The 21,452-nt window shown below is 67.2% G+C and overlaps 3 protein-coding genes across 8 annotated transcripts in view; 2 read left to right on the top strand and 1 right to left on the bottom strand.

Annotated features, from left to right (window-relative positions):
- The first annotated feature begins 645 nt into the window (after positions 1-645).
- On the top strand, positions 646-6,065 carry TMEM222 (transmembrane protein 222). The gene is made up of 6 exons (XM_039733790.1): positions 646-800; positions 1,203-1,287; positions 1,893-1,924; positions 2,573-2,669; positions 3,004-3,134; positions 3,987-6,065. Exons 1-6 carry the CDS (start codon positions 682-684, stop codon positions 4,072-4,074), a joined length of 552 nt encoding a protein of 183 aa, XP_039589724.1. The 5' UTR covers positions 646-681; the 3' UTR covers positions 4,075-6,065.
- Positions 6,066-8,923: 2,858 nt separating this feature from the next.
- SYTL1 (synaptotagmin like 1) lies at positions 8,924-15,556 on the top strand. Of its 6 annotated transcripts, XM_039733822.1 has the most exons (16): positions 8,924-9,058; positions 9,576-9,722; positions 10,551-10,812; positions 11,078-11,226; positions 11,300-11,408; positions 11,812-11,851; positions 12,055-12,145; positions 12,242-12,348; positions 12,616-12,735; positions 13,364-13,530; positions 13,605-13,707; positions 13,796-13,957; positions 14,021-14,099; positions 14,164-14,263; positions 14,334-14,539; positions 15,264-15,556. In XM_039733822.1, exons 3-16 carry the CDS (start codon positions 10,601-10,603, stop codon positions 15,401-15,403), a joined length of 1,785 nt encoding a protein of 594 aa, XP_039589756.1. In that variant the 5' UTR covers positions 8,924-9,058; positions 9,576-9,722; positions 10,551-10,600; the 3' UTR covers positions 15,404-15,556. The 6 variants fall into 6 exon arrangements, with proteins under 6 accessions (XP_039589756.1, XP_039589753.1, XP_039589754.1 ...); XM_039733819.1 differs by having other exon boundaries at positions 9,576-9,682; positions 13,796-14,099; XM_039733820.1 differs by having other exon boundaries at positions 11,081-11,226; positions 13,796-14,099.
- A 1,392-nt stretch (positions 15,557-16,948) lies between these two features.
- The window catches only part of CD164L2 (CD164 molecule like 2), a 4,771-nt gene continuing 267 nt past the window's right edge, over positions 16,949-21,452 (bottom strand). The window contains exons 2-8 of the mRNA XM_039733564.1: positions 20,670-20,689; positions 20,350-20,621; positions 18,880-18,984; positions 18,511-18,588; positions 18,278-18,343; positions 17,554-17,716; positions 16,949-17,084 (exon numbers count right to left, since the gene is read on the bottom strand). Of these exons, the coding sequence (XP_039589498.1) occupies positions 17,069-17,084; positions 17,554-17,716; positions 18,278-18,343; positions 18,511-18,588; positions 18,880-18,984; positions 20,350-20,621; positions 20,670-20,689 (720 nt within the window). The 3' untranslated portion in view covers positions 16,949-17,068. The remainder of the gene's footprint in view (positions 17,085-17,553; positions 17,717-18,277; positions 18,344-18,510; positions 18,589-18,879; positions 18,985-20,349; positions 20,622-20,669; positions 20,690-21,452) is intronic.

Here is a 21,452-nt window from a genome sequence, read left to right as displayed (position 1 = left end):
CTGCTGCTGCTGCTGCTCTGGCAGCTCCTCCCCATCCCGGGGGGCTCCGTGGGACGATTAATGCCCATGATTTGTGATTATTGATTAATGCTGATTATTTGTGATCATTGATTATTGCTGATTATTTGTGATTATTGACTATTGCCGATTATTTGTGATTATTTGTTATTATTGATTATTGCTGATTATTTGTGATTATTACTGATTGTTTCTGCTCCTGGGGGCTCCAGGGGCTCCTCCAGCTCCTGGCCCTGGGGCCAGCCCGGGGGTCCCGGGCAGGGATGGGGGTCCAGGCCCGGAGCTGGGCTCTGCTCCTGGGGCCCCGTTCCTGTTCCCATTCCCTGTCCCGTTCCCATTCCCATTCCCGTTCCCATTCCCATTCCCTATCCCCATCCCCATTCCCTGTCCCATTCCCTGTCCCGTTCCCATTCCCGTTCCTGTTTCTCCCATTCCCTGTCCCGTCCCCGTTCCCATTCCCGTTCCCTGTCCCTGTCCCCGTTCCCCTTCCCGTTCCTGTCTCTCCCGTTCCCATTCCCTGTCCCATTCCCTGTCCCGGTCCCGGCCCGGTTCCCGTTCCCAATCCCGTTCCCTGTCCCGTTCCCATCCCCGGTCCCGTCCCCGTTCCCCGGCCCCGGAAGCGCGGCCCCGCCGGAAGTGACGCGCTGCGGGCGCGCCCCGGGCATGGCGGCGGCGGAGCCCGGCATGAAGCAGTTCAATGGCGGCGGCGGCGGGGGCGCGCCGGACGCGGAGCGCGGCCGCTTCCCGCACTGCGTGGTGTGGACCCCGATCCCCGTGCTGACGTGAGCGGCGCGCCGGGGCGGGCGGGGCCGGGCCCGGGACGGGACCCCTCGCCGGTGCCGGGGCCTCCCCTCAGCGGTGCCCGGAGCCCCGCGCGTCTCCCGGGCCCCCGAGCCCCTCCCGGTCCCGGTGTCCCTCCCGGGCCCCCCTGTCCCTCCCGGGTCCCGTTGTTCCTGCCCTGCCTGCCCTGTGCAGGGCTCTTTGGGGTTCAGGCTCTTTGGAGTGCAGACTCTCTGGGGTACAGGCCCTTTGGGGTTCAGGCCCTTTGGGGTGCAGGGCTCTTTGGGGTGCAGGGCTCTCTGGGGCTCAGGGCTGTTCCCTCCCGTGCTGCCCCTGAGCTCTGGTGCTCTCCAGTCCCCGTGGCAGGGCAGGGCGGGTGTCCCTGACGGGTCCTGTCCCTGCAGGTGGCTGTTCCCCATCATCGGCCACATGGGCATCTGCACCTCGGCCGGCGTCATCCGCGACTTCGCGGGGCCCTACTTCGTGTCTGTGAGTACCAGCATCCCAAATCCCAAATCCCAAATCCCTGCATCCCAAATCCCTGCAGCCCAAATCCCTGCATCCCTGCACCCCTGCCCTCCCTGCTCACACGGCTCCTCAGGCCTCTCCAGCCTCCTGGCTGCTGCTCCACTGCGGCTCACTGGGGCTGATGAGCAATGGCTGCTTTGCTGAGGGGAGGGGGAAAAGATCTTGTGCTCCGGGCTCTAAATTGGGAGTCACATCCTCGTGGTTCTGAGCAGCATCAGTGCCTTCAGCTGTGGTTGTTTGTGCTGTGCTGCTCAGCATCAGGTGTGTGCCAGGCCTCTTGAGCTGCTGAGGGTCTGGGGGCTTCTGAAAGTAAAGACAGGTGTTAATTTGGGATAATTAACGCTCCTAATTGACTGGGACATTCGCAACCAAGAGTTAACAAAATATTAACACTTAAAAAAAGAAAGGGAGGGGAACAAGGCACCTGCAGGTGAGTGGTGCCACTGTGGAGTGGAGGTGTGCCCGTGCCCAGAGCAGGAGTGTGGGAGCAGAGGGGCCCTAACCCTGCACCCCATCCCTGAATATTGCCTTCAGCCTCCTGAGACAGTTTCCTTTTGTTTTTGCAGGAAGACAACATGGCCTTTGGGAAACCTGTGAAGTAAGTGCTGTGTGTTTGTACCAAACTGAGCAGCTGCCCTGCAGCTCCTGGGGACAGAGCTGTGACGCTGCTGTCCCTGGTGCTCAGCTGCCCTCACTCACCTTGCTGGCTGCTGTGCCTCTGCTTTGCAGGAAACCACGTTCAATTAAATCTTGTTAGCAGCAGCGTGGTGGTGTTAATGAGCAGAGCTTTGTTAGAGGAAAGGAAAAGAGAAGGCTAAAGTGTTCTAGGATGACGTTAACAAGTGCTCTGAGTGAGCACTGCCTGGCTGTGCTGCTGAGCTGAGGTCACTCCCACCCTGTCACTGCTGGGGCTTTGTGTCCCAGGTCAGCTTTGTGTTCAGGGTGGCTGGGGGTTCCCTGGGGATGGGGAGCAGCTCAGGCTGTCCCCTGAGCTCTGTGATCTCTGCCTGGGCTGCTGAGCAGCCTTTCTGCTGCCCCTGCTCGTCCCTGGGAGCTGGGCTCTGTGTGTTCCAGAGGCACAGGATTTATCCAAGTGCTCTAGGTGTGTGCAGGGCCAGGAGCTGGACTCAGCGATCCTCGTGGCTCCTGTGAGACTGTGATTCCACCATCCTCCTGCTGGGAGGAGCAAGCCTGGGGCAGGTGCAGCAGCAGAACAATGCCAGGGAAACTGTTCTCATCCTCCTAGGTACTGGAAACTGGATCCCAGCAAAGTCTGTGCCTCCGGCCCCAACGCCTGGGACACGGCCGTGCACGACGCCTCCGAGGAGTACAAGCACCGCATGGTACAGCCCAGCCCTGCCCTGCCCTGTCCTTCCCTGCCCTTCCCTGTCCTTCCCTTCCCTTCCCTTCCCTTCCCTTCCCTTCCCTTCCCCTCCCTTCCCTGCCCTTCCCCTGGCTCCCCCAGAGGCTCCAGAGGGATTCTGGATACTCCATCCCTGAAGAGTGCAAGGCCAGCTCGGAGCCAGGAGCTTCAAAGCCCGTCCAGCCCAAAGCATTCCACAATTCCCTGTCTCTGCAGTGGTTGGAAGGGATCCCTCCCCAGTGTTTGGCTCCTTGCAAGGGGGTGAGAGCTGGGAAACCTCGGGGACAGGATTTCAATCCCTTTTTGTGTTCCAGCACAACCTTTGCTGTGACAACTGCCATTCCCACGTGGCTCTGGCCTTAAACTTGATGCGATACGACAACAGCACCTCCTGGAACATGGTGAAACTGTGCTTCTTCACACTCCTCTACGGGAAATACGTCAGGTGAGCTGAGGGGCAGCCTGGGTTCTGCAGCACGAGGGGCTCCTTCCTTCTCCTGAGCCCCTGGAGCCTCACCTGGCCCGTGGGGAAGGGAGAGACATCCCAAGCTGTGGGTGGTGCTGTCGCTGCCTGTGCTCAGCAAGAGAAGCAGGAGTGCTTGCTGGGCTGCACTGGATGCTGCTCCCAAAATCCTGTTCCTGCCTGCTGATTTGCAGTGCCTGGAATTTGGGAAATGCTGGCTAAAGCAAACCTCACTCTGGCTGGGTTAGGTCAGAACATAAGGTCACAGGATGGCTTCTCTCCAGGGATTACTGGTTTCCCTCCCTCTCTTGAATCTTGTTTACATAAAAACTGGTCTGGTTTCCAGCTGCTGTGGAGCTTCCCACTGCAGTGGGGAGGGAAACCCGAGCTGTCCTTAAGGAAAGGCTCATGAAACTCCACTGCTGTGGAGTCTCCCTGTCCTGGAAGAGCTTCTTTGCCTGCTTTTGGGCAAGGATAGCTCCAGCTGTCTTGGTTAAACCCACCAGCAGTTGGAGCAACAAGCCCTGTGGTAATGGGGTTTCATTTTTTGTGGCCTCCTGTCACCATTCCTGTCTGTGCAGGGGTGAAGTGGACTTGTCTTTGAGTTAATTTAAGCTGGAAGGAGACTGCAATCCTGTTGTTTGTGATATATTTATTGTGGCTCTGGCTGAGTCTCAGTTTTTAACACCAAATTTCCAGGATGGGGGGTGTGGCAGTGCCAGCAGCAGGTGACAGCCAGGCACCTGTCTCCCTCTGATCTCTCCAGTTGTTCTCCCATCCTTTTGTCTCTGCTGGTTTCTCACATTTAAACCTTCCCCCCTTTGCCTCGTGCAGCATAGGGGGGTTTGTGAAGACCTGGCTGCCCTTTGTGCTGTTCCTGGGGGTGATTGTGACCGTGGTTCTCACCCTGCACCTGCGGTGATGGCAGCCCTGGCCCCCAGTGCCTGAGCACACAAAGGAAGAAACTGTGACTGATCCAGCAGGATGGAGGCGTGGCACTCTGGGAGCCTCTTCCAGGGAAGGTGGCAGCCCCACTCCATCGTGACAGCTCATCCTCCTCTCCTGGAGCTGGCTTCTTTTCCTCCTGTTTCTGTTCTGTCTCCCGGTGTCAGGGGTCTGGAAGCTTCTGCCCTCCCTTTCTGCAGTGGGAGTGGGATCAGGGAAGGAGAGGGGTGGGCACCTTTGCTTTCAGTGCCAGGAGGAGCCTCAGGGCAAGCTCTGCCCCCTGCAGTGCACGAGCAGAGGCACCTTGGGAGGGTCTCTGATCAGCTGCTTCCTCCTCTTCACCAGATGCTTCCTCAGATTGCCTGGCTCTCCAGTTAGGAGCTGCAGTTTTCCCTGTGGCACATCTCTCCAGTAGCACACGTTCCAGAGGGGAGCTGTGGGGTTCTGGGAGGGTGGGGTGCCCAGCACAGCCCCCGCTGATGGCCCAGCAGTGGCAGGAGGTGTGTGGGACACTCCTGAGGGACGCTCCGTGGCAGGGCCAGCTCCCCTGCTCCTGCTGCTGGGCCTGGGGAGGCAGGGAGGCTGAAGGGCTGGCTGGGGAACAGCTCGTGGCAGGGTGCACCCTTCAGGAGGCAGCCCTTTGTCCCTTTCAGCTCGTGCCAGAGAAAATATCACTTCCCTGCTTCTCCCTGGGCTCTCTGTTGCTAACTCTGGCTCTGCAATCCCCACCAGCCACTCGGCTCCCTTTGATCCCCTGCTCCCAGCAGGCAGCAGCTGGGGCAGGGAGCCTGAGCCTGGGGCTGCAGAGCCTCTGTGGGAGCAGCACCGAGCCTGGGGCTGGGGAGGGGAGGTGCCTGTCTGGCTGGGCTTTGCAGCAGCCAGCGGGGCAGTTCCTGGGTGGTGACTGGGAATGTTCAGGGAGCTTTGGGGAGCACACCTGGGCACAGGTGCTGTGCAGGGGTTGGTGTGAGGAGCACAGCTGGAGCAGGATGGGCCATGGGGGCTGTTCCTGAGTGCCAGGCAGGAAGGGAGTTTGGATGTGACCTGGAACCCCTGTGCAGCTGGGTCTGCTCTGCAGGTGCTGATTTTGGAGGGCTCTGAGTTTTAAACCCCAGCCTGGCTGCAGGGTGCTGTGCAGCTGGGCAGGTCCCTGCTGGCTGCAGAGGAGGCAGAAGAGTTTTCCACTGACACCTTGACTCCAGAACCTGATGGGCTCCAAGGAATCCATTTCAAGGAGTGCTTGTGGCCAGCAGGAAAGCTTTTCTGGGGTCCCTGCCATGTCTGACTGTGGAACCCCCTCCCTGTCAGCCACTGCTTCTCAGACCCCTCCCCACGTGCCTCTGCCACTTCCAGCCATGCGGGAGGGTTGGACCCTCCCCTTGAGCTGGTTTCTGTGTTTCCCCTTTTCCTGGGTCACTTTTGAGCCAGCCCTTGCACCTCCTGCTCCTCCTGTCGCTGCAGGGCCGCTGTGCTGTGTCCCTGCCCGAGTGCAGGGCGGGGCACGGGGGCTGCCGGAGCCGCGGGACCCCGATCAAAGGGAGCCCGGGCCGTTCCGAGCTCTGCTCTCCGCCCGGGAGCCCCGGGAGAGGGGAGTGCTTTCCCTGGTGTGATTTCAGTGAGATCCCTTGGAGTGCCGGCCCCGGGCTGGATCCACCCTCAGCAATAACCTCCAGCCCCTCCGCCCAGCCCGTCCTTGGTTTATCCACGAGCTCTGCAAGAATTGCCAAAGCTGAGGCTTGGGGGTGTCAGGGGGCCCCTGGACTTCCAAACCCCACTGTGAAATTCCCTCTCGTTTGCCCCTGATGCTTTTTACAGAGCGGAGTTTGGAACGGCGAGGGCGAGCCCCCATCCCTCATCCTTTGTTCCCTTCATCTCTGCGGGGCGCTGGGTTTCTTTGTAAATATTTAAACTCTGCTTCTGTGGTTTCATAATCCCGACGGCAGGGAAATAAACTGATTTCTGTGGATATCTGCGAGGCTGTATCTCCTCCCTCAGCCCAGAGCGGGGCTGGGGTCGGGATCTCCCTGCCCCACCCAGCCCTGGCCCCTCTGCTGCCCGAAGGAGCTGGATCCTGCAGCTCCCACACCTTTGCCTGTATGAACTCGCCCTTTTCCCTGCTCCAGGGAAAACTCCCAGCCCTGCTGCCGGGAGGGAGGTTTGGGGAGCAGGAGAATTCCCCATCCCTGCAGTGCAGGAAGGGTTCGTGGGATTTAGTGCCGGGCCTCGACGCCTGGGCAGGGGCAGCCAAGTGTTCTGGGGTGGGAGATGCTTTTTTCCAAGGCTGATTCCCTTCAGCTGTGAACAGCTTCCCTTTTGTCTGTGCTGTGTCCTTTTTTGCGGGAGGCACTGCTTTCCCAGCTCCTTTCCCTTCCCAGGGGAGGGGACGCCTGTGCTGGCCCTGGGGCTGCCAGGAGCAAAGAGCCAGACTCATTTTCCCCTCTCCCAGCAGGGTCTGAGCTGGGAGCAGAGCTGTGCCTGCTGACTGCAGATGCAGCCGCTGATTTTCTGTTCCATCTGACATCCAGCGGCTGGAGCTGTGGGGAGGGAGTACATCAGCCTTAAAATTAGGCTGTGTCCGAGGCCAGGGGATTTCACGGTGCAGCCATTTCATGGAAAACCACCTGGATCCTGCTGCTCAGCCCCTGCAGGCGAGCGAGCTCCGCTCCTGCGGGCTGCCGGGGCTTCATCCCGCACACATCTGCGGGGCAGGTGAGGGGAGGAGGCAAAGCCCCCGGGACTTGGGGTCCCTCCCCGCCTGCCAAGCCTGGCAGGATTTCCCAAACCATCTCCTGCTGCCGGGAGCTCCGGGGATCAGCAGGATGTGTGGGATGAGCCCGTGGTTCGGGTCACTGCAGGGAGGGAGAGCCGGGCCGAGCGTGCCGGGAGTGCCGGGGAATGCCGGGCAGAGGCTGCCCTGCGAGCCCGGCTCCCTGCTCCCCTCTGCCCTGCTCCCCTGCTCCCTTCTGCCCTGCTCCCCTCCTTTCTCTCCTCTCCTCTCCATTCCCTTTTTCCCCCTCTCCATTCCCCTCCTTTCCTCCTCTGCTCCTGCCCGTGCTCCAGTGCCTGCTCCTGCCTCAGTTTCCCCCAGGAGAACCAGAGCTGGCTGTACCTCCCGGACCTGAGGAGCGAGTCCTGCAGGGGGAGCAGGCTGGGAGCAGGGCTGGGAGCAGGGATGGGAAAAGGGCTGGGGGCAGGCCGGGACTCGCTCCTGGCCAGCGCTGGCTCGGGGCTGCCCACGCGGCGCCGAGGAGAGAAAAAACCTGCCCCGTGCCTGTGCCAGGGCTGCCTGCAAGGAAAACCATCCCCGAGGGCTGGCCTGGCACCTGGCTCAGGTGTGCTGCTGGCCAGGGTGCCCCTGGGTGTCCCAGGGTGTCCCTGGATGTCCCAGCCTCTGTCCCCAGCACCCCAGGCTGTGGCTGGGGCCCAGCACACTCTGGGTCTCCAGGGATGGCTGGGACACTCTGCAGGACGTGTCCCACCTCTCCTCACTCCCTTCCCCACCCCACAAGGGCTCTCCCCCCGGGTGCTGCAGGAGCAGAGGGCCCAGGGTGCCCAGCCAGGGCTCGGTGCCCCCCTGTGAGTGTCCCAGGGTGTCCCTGGATATTCCTGGGTGTCCCAGAGTGTCCCTGGGTGCCCTTGGGTGTCCCTGGGTGTTTGTGGGTGCCCCTGGGTGTTTGTGGGTGCCCCTGGGTATCCCTGGATGTCCCTGGGTGCCCCTGGGTATCCCAGTGTGTCCCTGGGTGTCCCAGGGTGTCCCTGGGTGTCCCAGCCTCTGTCCCCAGCACCCCAGGCTGTGGCTGGGGCCCAGCACACTCTGGGTCTCCAGGGATGGCTGGGACACTCTGCAGGACGTGTCCCACCTCTCCTCACTCCCTTCCCCACCCCACAAGGGCTCTCCCCCCGGGTGCTGCAGGAGCAGAGGGCCCAGGGTGCCCAGCCAGGGCTCGGTGCCCCCCTGAGCCCCCAGCCCATGAGAAGCCCTGGGGGCACTCGGGGGTCCTCACGTCCCTCTGCAGAGCCCTGGCTGCATTCCCAGGCCAGCCCTGGGACTGAGGGGGTCCCACCCCTCTGGGACCCCCGGCAGAGCTGAGCTCTGCACGGGGAGAGGGAGGGGACACCACGGACAGACACACGAAGCCACTGCTGAAGTCTCATTTCCTGAGAAACCAGGCTAAAAATAATCCCCTTTTCTCGCGGTCCTGTGCTCGTTAAGTGCTGCCATCTCACACCGAAGCTGGGGGGAGCCTGTCCCCCGCCCAGCCAGCTGCTCTGCTCCGCTATCCAGGGAAACTGAGGCACGCTGTGCGCTCCTGCCCGGCTTTATCCCTGCCTGAACCCATCCTGCGAGGGGCTGAGCGCCCAGGGGGGTCCTGCCTGCTCGGGACCCCCGGCCTGTGGGAGCAGGATGGGGTGGTGGGCTGGATGTACCCGTGGGGCAGGGAATAGGGGCTGGGGGAGCCACGGGGGGCTGGGGAGGGGGCTGGGAATGCGTTATGGGATGGGGTCCTGCAAAGCCCCGGGGGCTCTACACCGGCTTTGGGGTGGGGGCTCAGGGGCTCCCCCGAGCCCAGCACGGACCAGTCCCCCCGGTCCCCCCAGGGCAGCCCAGGCTCCCCCAGGAGCCCCAGAGGCTCCTCCTGCCCCAGCCCCGTGTGACACCGGGCTGGGACATCGCCCACCCCCATTTCCACACCCTCGTTTCGGGTCTGCACCGGGCCTGGGGTCCCCCCGTCCCCCCGGGGCGCATCCCCGCTGCGCCACCCCTTCCCCGGCGCTGACGCCTCCCAGTTCAGCCCAGTTGAGCCCAGTTCAGCCGTCCGGCGGGTGCTGCCGGCTGCAGTCCCGGCTGTCGCGCTGCCAGGGCTGAGTCACCGGGTACGGCACCCAGCGGGGCCGGGGGCACCGCGCACCCACCGGGGCCCCGGGGGGCGCCGAGCCACGGAGACCCCCCAGCTGGGCAGGTAAGGGGGGCAGGGGCTGAACCGGGGTCTGGCCCCGCTCCTCCCGCCCCTCGGGGACTGCACGCCCCCTCCCCGTGAGGAGCGGGGCTGGGGGCTGCGGGTCACGCCTTGCGGGGGGGTCTCCCTGTCCCCGCGCTGGGTCTGAGACCCCCGAGGTGGGGAGAGCGAGGGTGGCCGGGCAGCCCTGGGCTGGGCTCGAGGCCACCGGGACCCTCTGGGGGTCACCGGGGGCGCTGCATTTTGGGGAGGGGGCCTGGGGGGTGTCTCACGCCGTCTGGACCCCCCCCCTCCGTCTTGTGGGGCTGCCCGCAGTGAAAAATGGGGACGTGCAAGCCCCAGCTGCGGCTCGCAGGGGAGGTTTAACTGGTTTGACTGGTCCCGGAGCGGGGTGGGGGGCGGGGGCCGCACCCCCGAGCGCCCGGGGGGCTCCGGGCTTCACCTCGGCTCGGTTTTGGGGACCCCACAGGGAACGGGGCACGGCAGCGGCGCCCGGCTCACACCTAGGTGACATTTTTAGGTGGTGGCTCTGTTCCGGGGCGGGGGGACCCCCCCGTGAGCCGGCAGTAAACAGGATACGAGCGGCGGGGAGACAGCGGCAGCATCGCCCCGGCCCGGGCTGAGCCGGTTCGTGCCCCCCGAGACCCTCCCAGCCCGGGCTGAGCCGGTTCGTGCCCCCCGAGACCCTCCCAGGGCGATGTGGGGGCGGGGGGCTGGTGGGTGTTCCCGGGGGGGCAGGGGGTGTTGTCGGGGTTCCCTGGGTGTGCTGGGGGTCCCTGGGCTGGTTTGCTGGGGGTTGGCACCCGCCGTGCTCAGGTGCTGGGCTGGGGTTGGGGACCCCCGGGGCTGGGACAGGGGCACCCGTGGGGCAGGGACGGGACCCTCCGAGGGGCTGGGGACAGGCTGGGACAGGGCCACGCGTGGGGCGGGGTCAGAGCCCCCTTTGGGGCTGGGGACGGGCCGCTGGTGGAGGTGGGGCACGCCAGGGCTGGGCTCTGGGGGTGCCGGGGGGGGTTCAGGCTGCTCCTGCCCCACGGCTGCTGCAATTTCCTGCCCTCGGTGACAGCAGGCAGCGCTTTCCCAACCCCGGGGACAGGAAGGACCGGGCATGGGGCAAGACCCCTCCGGGAGGTGCCGTGAGCTGAGCACGGGTCCGGCCCGCTCCGGGCTCAGCCCACCGTGGGGGCAGCCAAGCCCCCTCTGCCATCTGTCCGTGTGCCCTGGCAGCCGGAGAATCGCTGGGAAAGCGGCAGGGGCAGAGCCAGCCCTGGGCAAACACGCTGGGCAAACAGCGGGCAGGGCTGGCCTGGCACGGAGCCGGCAGCGGGAGGAGCGGCGCGGTGCCCCGGGCTGCCCGTGCCCTTCCCGGCACCCTGAGCACCGGCCCGGTGCCCCCGAGCCCGGCCTGGCACCCCGGGCACCGGCCAGGCTCCTTTGTCCCGGGGGTGTCGCGGGGTGCGGGTGCGGGCTGAGCTCCCCCCGCTTGTCCTTGCAGCGGGATGAGCGGGGGGGTCGCTCCGCAGAGCCCCCCAGGTGCCTCTGCAGATGCTGGCGTCGCTGGTGCACGCCCGGCGCGCTGAGCAGCCGCTGTCGCTGTCCCCGCGCGCTGTCCCCGCGCTGTCCCCGCCGCCCCGCATGGCGCTGCGGCCCGAGGCGCTGCTGGACCTGAGCTTCCTGACGGAGGAGGAGCGCGGCTGCATCGCCCGGGTGCTGCGGCGAGACCGGCAGCTCCGCCGGAGGGAGCAGGGCCGCGTCAGGTGCGCCGGGGTCCCTGCCCGTGTCACCCCTGGGGACAGCGGGGACCCCCAGCAGCTCCCCTGGGACAGAGCAGCCGGGCCGAGGGTCCCCTGCTCCCCCGGGGTCGGGGTCACCCGCTGAGCTCAGCCTGGGTTTGTCACACCGGCACCGGGGCTCCCGGGGCTCCCGGGGCTCCCGGGGGCCGTGGCTGTCCCGCTGCCCTGCTGGGGCGGCTCTGGGGCGGTGGCAGTGCCAGCCCGGGGTGCCACTGTCCCTCCTGGCCAGCAGCAAGCTCCGGCAGTCGGTGTCGGACCCGGCGCGGCTGCGGAGCCTCAGCGGGGACTGGTTCTGCCTGGCCCGGGCGCAGCGCCACCAGCCCGCGCTGGGCTCCGACCTGGTGCGCGCCTCCATCCGCCGCAGGAGCCCGGCCCGGGGTACGCGGGGGGCGCGGGGGGCGCGGGGGCGCGGGGGCCGGGCTGAGCCCTCTGAGCCCCCCGATGCCACCAGGACCCGCGGAGCTGGGGCGCCTGGAGCCGCGGGCAGAGGAGGAGGATGATGAGGATGATGAGGATGATGAGGATGAGGATGAGGATGGTGCCTTGGGGACGGACAAGAGGTGAGGGAAGGAAGGGTGTCACCCCACAGGAGCCCCGGGGCTGGTGGCATCTCGCTGGTCCCCACTGGGGGTGGCACAAGGGGCTGGGGGGAGCAGGGGCCTGGCGGAGGGGACGGCGCAGTCAGAGTTGGTGTCTGTCCGTCCGTCCGTCTGTCCGTCATTCCAGGGCCTGGCTTTCCACCATCCATGCACCACTGCCTCCCAGCACCCCAGCGCCTGTTTGTCCACCTTCCCAGTGTCTGTCTGTCCACCACCCCAGTGTCAGTCTGTCCCTTATCCCAGTGTCCATCTGTCCGTCTGTGCCTTATCCCAGTGTCCGTCTGTCCCTTATCCCAGTGTCTCCCACCGTCCTGGCCCTGCCTGGGCACCATCCAGGCCAAGCTAACGGTGGTCTCTTCCCCAGCTGCCCCCCGGAGGAGCTGCAGGAGGTCACTGAGCCCCAGGTGGGTCCTGCTGGGGGCTGGGCAGCACCTGGACCCCTGGGGGGGGTCACCCTGCAGCGCCCCCAAAACTGTGCTGCACTCGGAGTGACGGGAAATGTCCCACAAAACGTCCTTGGGGTGTCCCCATCCCTCACCCTGTCCGCGGAGGGCCGTGGGGGGAGCAGGGGGTGCCCGGGGTCCCCTTCTCACCCTTTCCCCCCCAGCCCAGCCCCCCCACCCCGGCCGTGGAGGGGACCCCGGTGTCACAGCCCGGGCCGCAGGGTGACAGCCCGGCGAGGGAGCGGGAGCAGCCAGGTGAGCAGGGGGGCTCGGGCTGGGGGGGCTGGGGGCTGCAGCCTCCTCCTGCCCCCATAGCGGCCCCTCAAGGGACCCCCTCCTGCCCCCACCCAGCCCTTGTTCCTGCAGGTGACACGGGAGGTCCCTCCCCCGGCCCGTGCAGCACGGAGGAGGAGGAAGAGGAGGAGGAGGAAGCACACAGCAGCCACAGTGCTGGGCAGGTGGGCTGGGGGTGCTCTGGGGGTTTCTATGGAACTGGGGAGGGCTATATGGGACTGGGGTCTGGAGAGGGTTGTGAGGAGGTTTGGAGTTGGTGGGTGGGGTTTTGGGGGTCTGTGTGGGGTTTTGGGGGTCTGTGTGGGGTTTTGGGGACCCGGGGGGACTGGACAGAGCCAGCACTCCTGAGCAGCAGGCACTGCTGGGAGCTGGCTGTCCTCAGTGGGTCTGGGGGCCCAAGGGGGGGTGCTGACCCCTCTTTGTATTTCCAGCGAGCAGAGACCCCCCAGAGGGATCAGAACCCCCCTGAGCCAGTGTCCCCACAGAACGGCCACAGCCCCCCGAGCCTGCTGAGCACCAGCTCCTCCGTGTCCAGCCTCAGCTCCTCCACGGTGCGCGGCTGGGACTGGGACTGGGGATGGGAGTGGGAATGGGAATGGGGCTGGGGCTGGGAATAGAAGTGGGGCTGGGAATGGGAATGGGGCTGGGTTTGGACTGGACCTGGGTTTGGACTGGAACTGGGACCGGGAGTGGGACTGGGAATGGGACTGGGACTGGGATTGGGGCTGGGTTTGTGCTGGATTTGAGCTGGGTTTGGGGTTTGGGCTGGGTTTGTTCTGGGTTTGGGGTTTGTGCTGTGTTTGTGCTGGGTTTGGGGTTTGGGCTGGGTTTGTGCTGGGTTTGGGGTGTATGCTGGGTTTGTGCTGGGTTTGGGGTTTGGGGTTTGTGCTGGGTTTGGGGTTTGTTCTGGGTTTGTGCTGGGTTTGGAGTTTTGGCTGGGGTTTGTTCTGGGTTTGGGGTTTGTGCTGGCTTTGTGCTGGGTTTGGGCTGGGTTTGGGCTGGGTTTGGGCTGGTTTGGATGTCCCCAGCAGCCCCCTGTGTCCCCAGCTGAGCGGCAGCCTGAGGAGCCTGTACAGCGAGGCCGAGCTGGGTTTGTGGTGGTTTTGAGCTGGGTTTGGGCTGGGTTTGGGCTGGGTTTGGGCTGGTTTGGCACCCCCCAGCAGCCCCCTGTGTCCCCAGCTGAGCGGCAGCCTGAGGAGCCTGTACAGCGAGGCCGAGCTGGGCCGCGTGGCCGTGCGCGGCTGCGTGCAGTTCTCGCTGCGCTACCGCGCAGCCGAGCAGGAGCTGCAGGTGCACGTCCTGCGCTGCCGGCAGCTGGCCGAGGCCAAGAAGCAGCGCTCGGACCCGTGAGTGCCCAGCCCTGGGGGGCACGGCCCAGGGGGTGCCCCTGGCCCCTGCCCCAGCTCGCTTTTGGCCCCAGGTACATCAAGACGTACCTGCTGCCCGACAAGTCCAACCGCAGCAAGCGCAAGACCGCCGTGAGGAAGAGGAGCTTGGATCCCGTCTTCAACGAGACCCTCAAGGTTCCTAAGCCCCCTTGGGGTGGGTTTGGAGGGCTCGGACTGGAGGGGTGGGGGTGGCTAATCTCACCCCGTGTCCCCTCCCCACCAGTACAAGCTGGAGGAGAGGGACCTGCAGGGCCGGACCCTGAACCTGTCCGTGTGGCACCACGACAGCCTGGGCAGGAACCTCTTCCTGGGCGAGGTGGAGGTGGCGCTGGGCACCTGGGACTGGGCCAACACCCGCCCCGAGTGGTTCAGCCTCCAGCCGCGGGTGAGCTGCCCTCCTCCGCAGCCCCTGCAGGCGCTCTGCCCCCGTAACCCCCCTGCTCCTCAGGTGCCCGTCCCCCCGGGCGGCCTGGCCAGCCGCGGCAGCCTCAACCTGGCGCTCAAGTTCATCCCGGCCGGCTCGGAAGGTGAGGGGGGCGGTGGGCAGCGGGGCCGGCGTGCCAGGCTGCCCCTGACCCCTGTGGCCCGCAGGAGCGGGGCTGCCACCCACGGGCGAGCTGCACATCTGGGTGAAGGACGCCCGGAGCCTCGTCCCGCTGCAGGGCGGCACCGTGGACGCCTTCGTGCAGTGGTAAGGGCGGGGTGGCACCGGGGACACCCGCGGGGGCGGCGGGTGTCCCGCTCACCCCGAGCCCCCCCAGCTACGTGCTGCCGGATGACAGCAAGGCCAGCCGGCAGAAGACGCGGGTGGTGAGGAGGAGCCTGAGCCCCCTGTTCAACCACACCATGGTGTACGACGGCTTCCAGGCCAGGGACCTGGCCGAGGCCTGCGCCGAGTTCACGCTCTGGCACCGCGAGGCCTTCGCCAAGCGCCAGCTGGGCGGCGTGCGCCTCAGCCTGGGCACGGGTGAGGGCAGGAGCCAGTGCCTGGGGTGTCCCCAGGGCCTCGGAGTGTTCCCCAGCTCCTCGGGGTGTCCCCAGCCCCTCAGGGTGTCCTCTGCCCCCCGGCGTGTCCCTGGTCCCCAGGCTGTCCCCATCCCCAGCTCCCCGGGGTGTCCCCCAGCCCCTCGGGTTGTCCCTGGCCCCTCGGGGTGTCCCCATCCCTGGGCTCAGGGAGTGTCCCCTATGCCCCTCAGGGTGTCCCCCATGCCTCGGGGTGTCCCTCAGCCCCCCGGGCTGTCCCCATCCCGGGCTCAGGGGCTGTCCCCATCCCCGGCTGTCCCCATCCCTGGGCTCAGGGAGTGTCCCCCATGCCCCTCAGGGTGTCCCCCATGCCTCGGGGTGTCCCTCAGCCCCCCGGGCTGTCCCCACCCCGGGCTCAGGGGCTGTGTCCCCATGCCCAGCTGTGCCCATCCCCGGGCTCAGGGCTGTGTCCCCATGCCGGGCTGTCCCCATGCCGGGCTCAGGGGCTGTGTCCCCATGCCCAGCTGTGCCCATCCCCAGGCTCACAGGCTGTCCCCATCCCCAGCTGTCCCCATGCCGGGCTCAGGGCTGTCCCCATCCCCGGCTGTCCCCATGCCGGGCTCAGGGGCTGTGTCCCCATGCCCAGCTGTGCCCATCCCCAGGCTCACAGGCTGTCCCCCAGGCCCCCGGATGTCCCTATCAGAGGCTCAGGGGCTGTGTCCCCGCAGGCAGCAGCTACGGGCTGCCCGTGGGCTGGATGGACTCCACGGCCGAGGAGCAGCGCGTGTGGCAGCAGCTGCTGGAGCAGCCCCGGCGCTGGGTGGAGGCTCTGCTGCCCCTGCGCACCGACCTGGTGCCCCGGGCATAGCCCCGGGCGTAGCCGGTGCCCGGGCCGTGCCACCCGGGGTGCCACTGGGCAGGCTGGGTGCCCTCCCCTCCAGCAGCAACGAAGCGGCACCGGAGGGCACATCTGGCAGATTTTATTGCTGTGGGCACAGCTGGTGCTGCTCATTGCCCTGACCTCCCCTCGGCTGTGGGGCTGCAGCTGCTGCGTCCCACTGCTCCCAGTGTGGGGCCGTGCCCTCCATCCCCGTCCCTCCAGCCCCGGGTGTGGCACTGGGGGGGCACTGGTGCCCCTTTTCTCGCTGGGTACCCCTCCCCGGGCTGCCCTGCCCCCCTGGCACACCCGCACTGCGTCACTGGGAGGGCTGGGGCCACTCGGGGCCACCCACCCATCCCACCCTGAGGGCAGAGCAGCCTGACCCCCGAGGCTTTCTGCAGCCAGGATGTCCCAGTTCAGCCCCACTGCCGGGGCTGCGGGGTGGCAGGAGCTGTGACAGGGGCTGTGACAATGACACCGACGCCACAAATTACAGGAAAATCCTTTATTGGTCTCTGTCCCTGCTGTTCCAGCTCGGGCTCTGCCCACTGTGGGGCCAGCAAAGGCTCCCCCAGTGCCCCCCTGTCCTCTGGGGTGCCAGCACAGGGGGGGCTGAAGGTGGAATCCAGGGCTGGGGTCCCCCCTGCCCAGCTGCATCCCCCGGAGCATCCGGGGGGGCCCAAACCCCCGGGGGGGGCTGGGGGGTCTGTCCCACCCTGGTGTCCCCGGTTTGCATAGTCGTGGGGGGCTGTGCAGGGGTGCAGTCCGGCCGGGGCAGGGGACACCGGCGGTGGCCTCGTCACCTGGGGGGGCGGGGACAGCGCCCCCAGCCTGGAGGGACTCAGATCCTGGGCCGTGGGACAGAGAGGAGACGTGGCAGGAAAGGCCCCGGGGCTCACCCTGGGGGTCCCAGCCCCTGCAGCGCCCGGGGAGGGGGTGCTGGGGGTGCCCCGGTGCCCACCCACGCCACGGGGAGGGCTGGACTGCCCCCCCAGGCACAGCGACCCCCGCACACAGCACAGACTCCACCTGGCAGAGTTTAATGGGGGCAGCTACAAGTGTCACCCCACGGCACACGACACGCAGCCCCCTCCCCAAAACAGCACACAGAAAGAGGGTGGGGGAGAGGGCCCCCCCCGAGCCCCCCCAGAGCACACAGAGGCACAGCAAAAGCACACAGCAAGGGCCTGGCTCCGCTCCTGGGGCGGGCACGGGGGGCACGGCGGGGGCTCCAGCCACAGTGCCACAGGGGAAAACACCACGAGGGGAAGGGGGGACCCAAGGCTGTGGGGAGGCAGTGGGGCAGGGGGTGCTGAGAGGGGGAAGGGGGCTGCTGGGGCCAAACTGGGGCCATACTGGGAGCCCTGCAGTTGCCATGCTGTCAGGGAGGTTCAGGGTGGGGCTGGGGGCGCTGGGGACACCTCCCCAGTATGGGGGGGCTGCCCCCCCGAGGGGCTCCATGCCAGAAAGGGGGCGAGGGGGGGTCCCCCATCCTTTCCCTCTCTAACAACTGACAGGAAACAGCAAAACCAGCTGGGAACCACCGGCCATGCAAACCAGGAGGGACGGCCCCCCCTGCCCGGGGGGCTGCGAGCGGGGCTGGAGCTCTGGGGGTGCGGGGGACACCCCCTCCCCACTGCCGGCACCCAGAACCTACTGGTTGTCCTCTCTGGCAGCGTGGAAGGAAAGAGAGAGGGGGCACGGTGCCCACATCAGACACGGCGACCCCGGGGCTCCTGGCACCGCTGGGGGACACACCCGGGACCCTCCCGACCCCGGGCCAGGGGACAGCAGTGAGCAGCTCTGGGGGACACACCCGGGACCCTCCCGACCCCGGGTGTGGGGACAGCAGTGAGCAGCCCCTGGCAGCTCTGGGGGACACACCCGGGACCCTCCCGACCCCAGCGGGGCTCAGAGCCAGGACCCAGACAGACAGCGACAGACAGAGGGGGCAGGACAGCCGGACAGCCACAGGGGGACGTGAGCCCCCCATGTCCCAAATCGTCCCCTGTGGCGTGGGGACAGACTGGCACAAAGAGGGGCACAGACAGCGGGGCACAGGACACATCCCGGGCTGACCCCAGTCCTGACTTAGGGTGGGCTTGGCGCGGGTCCCCCCCAGCCCCCGGGGCCCTTACAGCGTTTGGTAGGTGCTGTCCTTGGACTTGATGAACTTGATGACGAAGAAGGCGACGGCCTGCACGCACAGCACCAGCACCATGCCCCCCACGAAACTCGCCGTGTCGAAGCCGGGTGGGTGGAACTCGGGGCTGCCCGTCAGGGGGGCACTCGTGGTGGTCCCTGGGGCCGGGAAAACCGGAGTTTGGGGAGTCACGAGTGCTGCTGGCACCGGCTGTGCCCACCAGAGAGGGGGTTTGGGTGTGAAGAAGGCAGAGGCTGCTCAGGGAGCAGTGGCAGCTCCCGGCGCGGGGCTGGGATGTCCCCAGCAGTGCCCGGCTGCTGGGATGGGCTCAGCCCCCTGCCGTGCCAGGGCAGCTGGAGCTGCAGGAAAGGAGCCAGCAGCAAGAGGATCCCAGGGGATCAATAATTCAGCAGGCTCCGGGCTCCGGTTTCCCGCTGCGCTCTCCAGTTCCCCCTTCCTGGAAGAGGCTCCTGCTCCTCTCCCAGCTGGGCTGGAGGTGCCAGTTCCCAGCAAGGATGGAGTCAGGGCTTGTTCCTTGGTGGGTGCCACGATCCCCTGCATTGCCCCGTGCAGAGAGGGGACAGGGACAGGGCTGTGGCCTGGGACAGCGGGCACATCCATTGGCCCAACACCGAGGTCAGGGAAGAGCCTTGGGACGAGTCCCTGGGGCATCCAGGCCCCCCACCCTGCTGCTCCCACCCCTCCCCAGACCCACTCACTTGTGGAGTGTGTCACTGGCTCCTTGCTGTGCGATCGTGGAGGTTCTTCCGTGTGGGACTTCAGTGCTGGGGAAGGCAGGCACAGAGGGCAGGGGTCAAAGGGGTGACAGGGGACACTGCCACCCAGCCTGCAACCTGTCCTGGTGCTGGGATTCCATCCCCACGGCCTGGCACCCGCAGCAGCACCTCTGCCCAAGTTCAGAGGGGCTGGGGGTTACCTGGGCTGGGGTTACCTGGGCACAGGGCGCTGCTGTTGTAGAGGGCGCAGGTCCGCGGCACCGCCGAGCCCCGCTGCACGCAGCTCCCTGCTCCTGCGGGAAGAGGAGCGGTTTCCCAGGGATCCAAAGCAGGGCAGCCAGGGCTGGCCAGGCCCAGGGCTGCCCTGAGGGGCTGGGATGAGGAGGGTTCACTCCCAGGGGTGAGCAGAGGGTCTGGGAGAGGGGGGTCAGAGCTGCACCCCGCAGGGCAGAGCCCCTGGCTTTGAGATGGGCCTCGATGGTGACAGCAGCTGGGACTGGGCATCCAAGGGTGCTGAGAGCCAGTCACGGGGCTGGGGAGGGTGGGAGAGCCCCTCTCTGTGCCCACCCGGCCCAGCCCCTCACCTGGCTCCTCGGGGGTCCCGCAGCCCGCCCAGACGCAGTCGGTGCCGTTGTGGGGGCGGCTGCTGCCTGTGCACACCTCGCAGGAGCTCAGCTTGCCACACTCTCCTGCCAAAGCCGGGCAGAGGGGGTGAGGGCAGCGCCAGCACCCCCCTCGGCACTGGGGAGGGGGCTGCACCCCCAGCCCCACGGAGGGGCAGTTCTGATGGAGCAGCAGGAGGAATGAAGCACATCCCATACACCAAACCCAATGCCCCGATGGGGACAGCATCACCCCGCGAGGGGACACCCCCACTGCCAGCACCCCCAGCTCACACAGGGCTCCCCCACCAGCCACAAGGCAGGGAACACCCCCGGCCCGGCCGGGACATCCTTTGGTGGAGGCTGAACCGAGATGGGGCGGCGGCAGCCTGGTCGGGGTTACCCGAGCAGTGCCACCCCTCTGTGCCCCCAGCCCATCCCGCGGGACCCCCCTTCACCGGCCCGGTGAGTCACCGCGGAGCTGCGCTTCCCCCACACTCAACGCTCATCATTAATTCACGCCCTGGCTGCCGGGGGAGCCCTGCCCGCCTCCGCTCCGTCCCGGGAGGGAGCGGGAGCCGCTCCCCGCGCCGGGCGCGCTCCTCGGGCAAACCGTGCGGGCCGGGCGCGGGGGCTCCGCGGGCTGGCTGCCCCGGGCTGGGCTGTCCTGGGGGGAGAGAAAAGCCCCTTCCTTCTTTCCCAGGAAAAGCAAGGGGGAAACTGGTGGCGCAAGGCAGGAAGCGGAGATGCTGCGGCCGCATCGCCATGGCTACGGGAGGGGGAGGTGGGCACGCCGCTGGCCCCCCCTGCCAGCATTTGGAGACCTGCCGGGAGCCAATGGGAAAGTAGGACTTTGTTCGCAAGGCTTTGGGCAGGTTTATAATTTATTTTTATCGCGGCAGGCGCAGGAACAGACGTTGGAGCCCAACGCTGTCAGCTCCCGCTCCTGCCGTCAGGTGTGGAGGGAGGGGGGAAAGAAGGAAAGAAGGAAGGGAGGGGGGCAGCTGAGGGCAGCTCCTCTCCCAGGGGTGCCCCGGGAACACGCGTGGGTCCCGCCGGGATGAGCCAGGGCGGAATCGTGTCCCTGCAGCAGAGGGGGAGCAGGAGCAGCCCGGGCTTTGCATAATTAATGCCCGGAGTTGCAGCACCTCGGGGAGCGGGGACGGCTCCGCTCCCCCGCTCCCCTCTCCCCGCCGCGGCCCACCAGATCCCCACACTTTTTGGGGAGGGCTTGGACGCTGCACGCCGCTCATCCCGCTGCAGCCCGGGGGCCGCGGGGGTCCCAGCGCCCGGAGCGCGGCCGGCAGCGGGAGCGGGGGTCCCTGTCCCCCGCACCACGGCATGGCCACCGAGTCCCGCGGGGGCGAGAGAGCCCCTGGGGAAAAACCAACCCGCACAGGAAAGTTCAGGCGCCCCAAAGCCGCGAGCCGCCCCCCGCGCCCCCGGCCGTACCTGCGCGGGTGGGAGCGGCTCCGTGCGCGCACAGCAGCGCGCACAGCAGCGCGCAGCGCAGCGCCGCGCGGCCCGGCTCGGCGCGCTCCCAGCGGGAGGTGTGCCCGCGGATCTCCCGGGAGAGCGGAGCGGATGCGCGCCCGCGGGAGGCGGCCCCGGAGGAGGGGGCGGCCCCGCCCCGCCCCGCCCCGGCGGGCCCGGGGGTGTGGGGGGCTCTCAGGGGGTGCGACCCCCACCACACCCACACACACAGCGGCCGCGGGAAACCGGGGCTGCACGGACAGCACGGACTGAGCCCCTGTGAGCACACCTGTGCACACCTGTGCACACCTTTGCACACCTGTGAACACATGTGAACACACCTGTGCACACCTGTGTGCACCCGAACACACGTGAACACACATGTGAACACACCTGTGTGCACCCGAACACATGTGAAAACACCTGAACACAGCTGTGTACACCTGCACACACCTGTGCACGCTGTACACACTGCACACACCGCACACCTGCACACACCTGCACATCCTGCCCCGCAGCCGGCCCGTGCCCGCTCCAGCCCCGTGCCCGGGACGCTCCGAGCCTTCCCGGGGCCGGGTCCCGGCTCCCGCCGTTCAGCACCGCTGGAGGCTCCCGTCAGGCTGGGCCGAACCGAACCGAACCGAACCGAACCGAACCGAACCGAACCGAGCCTCTGACCGAGCTCCCAGGGGCGGCCGCAGCCGTGCCCGGGACCACCGGGGTCTCCAGACTGCCGCGGGGTCCCGGCAGAGCCGCAGCCCGGGCTGGGCTCTCCGGGACCCCCTCTCTCCTCGGCGGGGAGCGCAGCCCTGTCCTTCCTCCTCCTCTCCTTCCTCCTCTCCGGGGGGAGCCCCCCGCAGCCCCCCGGCCGGGCATTCCCGCTTCCCGGGCCGTGAATTATCCCTCCCGCTGTGGGAATGTCCCCGGCTGAGCGGGGGCAGGACCGGACCCACCCTCGGCCCCCTCACACCCCCAGCTCCGGGCGCCCCCTCCAGAGCGGAACCCCCAGACCCCCAATTGCGGGGGGGGGGGGGGCCAGCCCCAGCCCCCCCCCCCCCCCCCCCGGGGGGGGGGGGGCCGGG

Source organism: Passer montanus, unplaced genomic scaffold, assembly GCF_014805655.1.
Source record: "Passer montanus isolate IOZ18808 unplaced genomic scaffold, ASM1480565v1 scaffold89, whole genome shotgun sequence".
NCBI lineage: Eukaryota > Metazoa > Chordata > Aves > Passeriformes > Passeridae > Passer > Passer montanus.
This window is presented reverse-complemented; position numbering and strand designations above follow the sequence as displayed.

Bases quoted from the DNA above. Each gene is read 5' to 3' on its own strand.
- TMEM222 (XM_039733790.1), top strand. From the start codon at position 682: ATGGCGGCGGCGGAGCCCGGCATGAAGCAGTTCAATGGCGGCGGCGGC. The intron at 801-1,202 runs GTGAGCGGCGCG...CTGTCCCTGCAG, and splicing joins ACCCCGATCCCCGTGCTGAC to GTGGCTGTTCCCCATCATCG. The intron at 3,135-3,986 runs GTGAGCTGAGGG...TGCCTCGTGCAG, and splicing joins CTCTACGGGAAATACGTCAG to CATAGGGGGGTTTGTGAAGA.
- SYTL1 (XM_039733819.1), top strand. From the start codon at position 10,601: ATGCTGGCGTCGCTGGTGCACGCCCGGCGCGCTGAGCAGCCGCTGTCG. The intron at 12,349-12,615 runs GTGGGCTGGGGG...TTGTATTTCCAG, and splicing joins GCAGCCACAGTGCTGGGCAG to CGAGCAGAGACCCCCCAGAG. The intron at 14,540-15,263 runs GTGAGGGCAGGA...GTGTCCCCGCAG, and splicing joins GCGCCTCAGCCTGGGCACGG to GCAGCAGCTACGGGCTGCCC.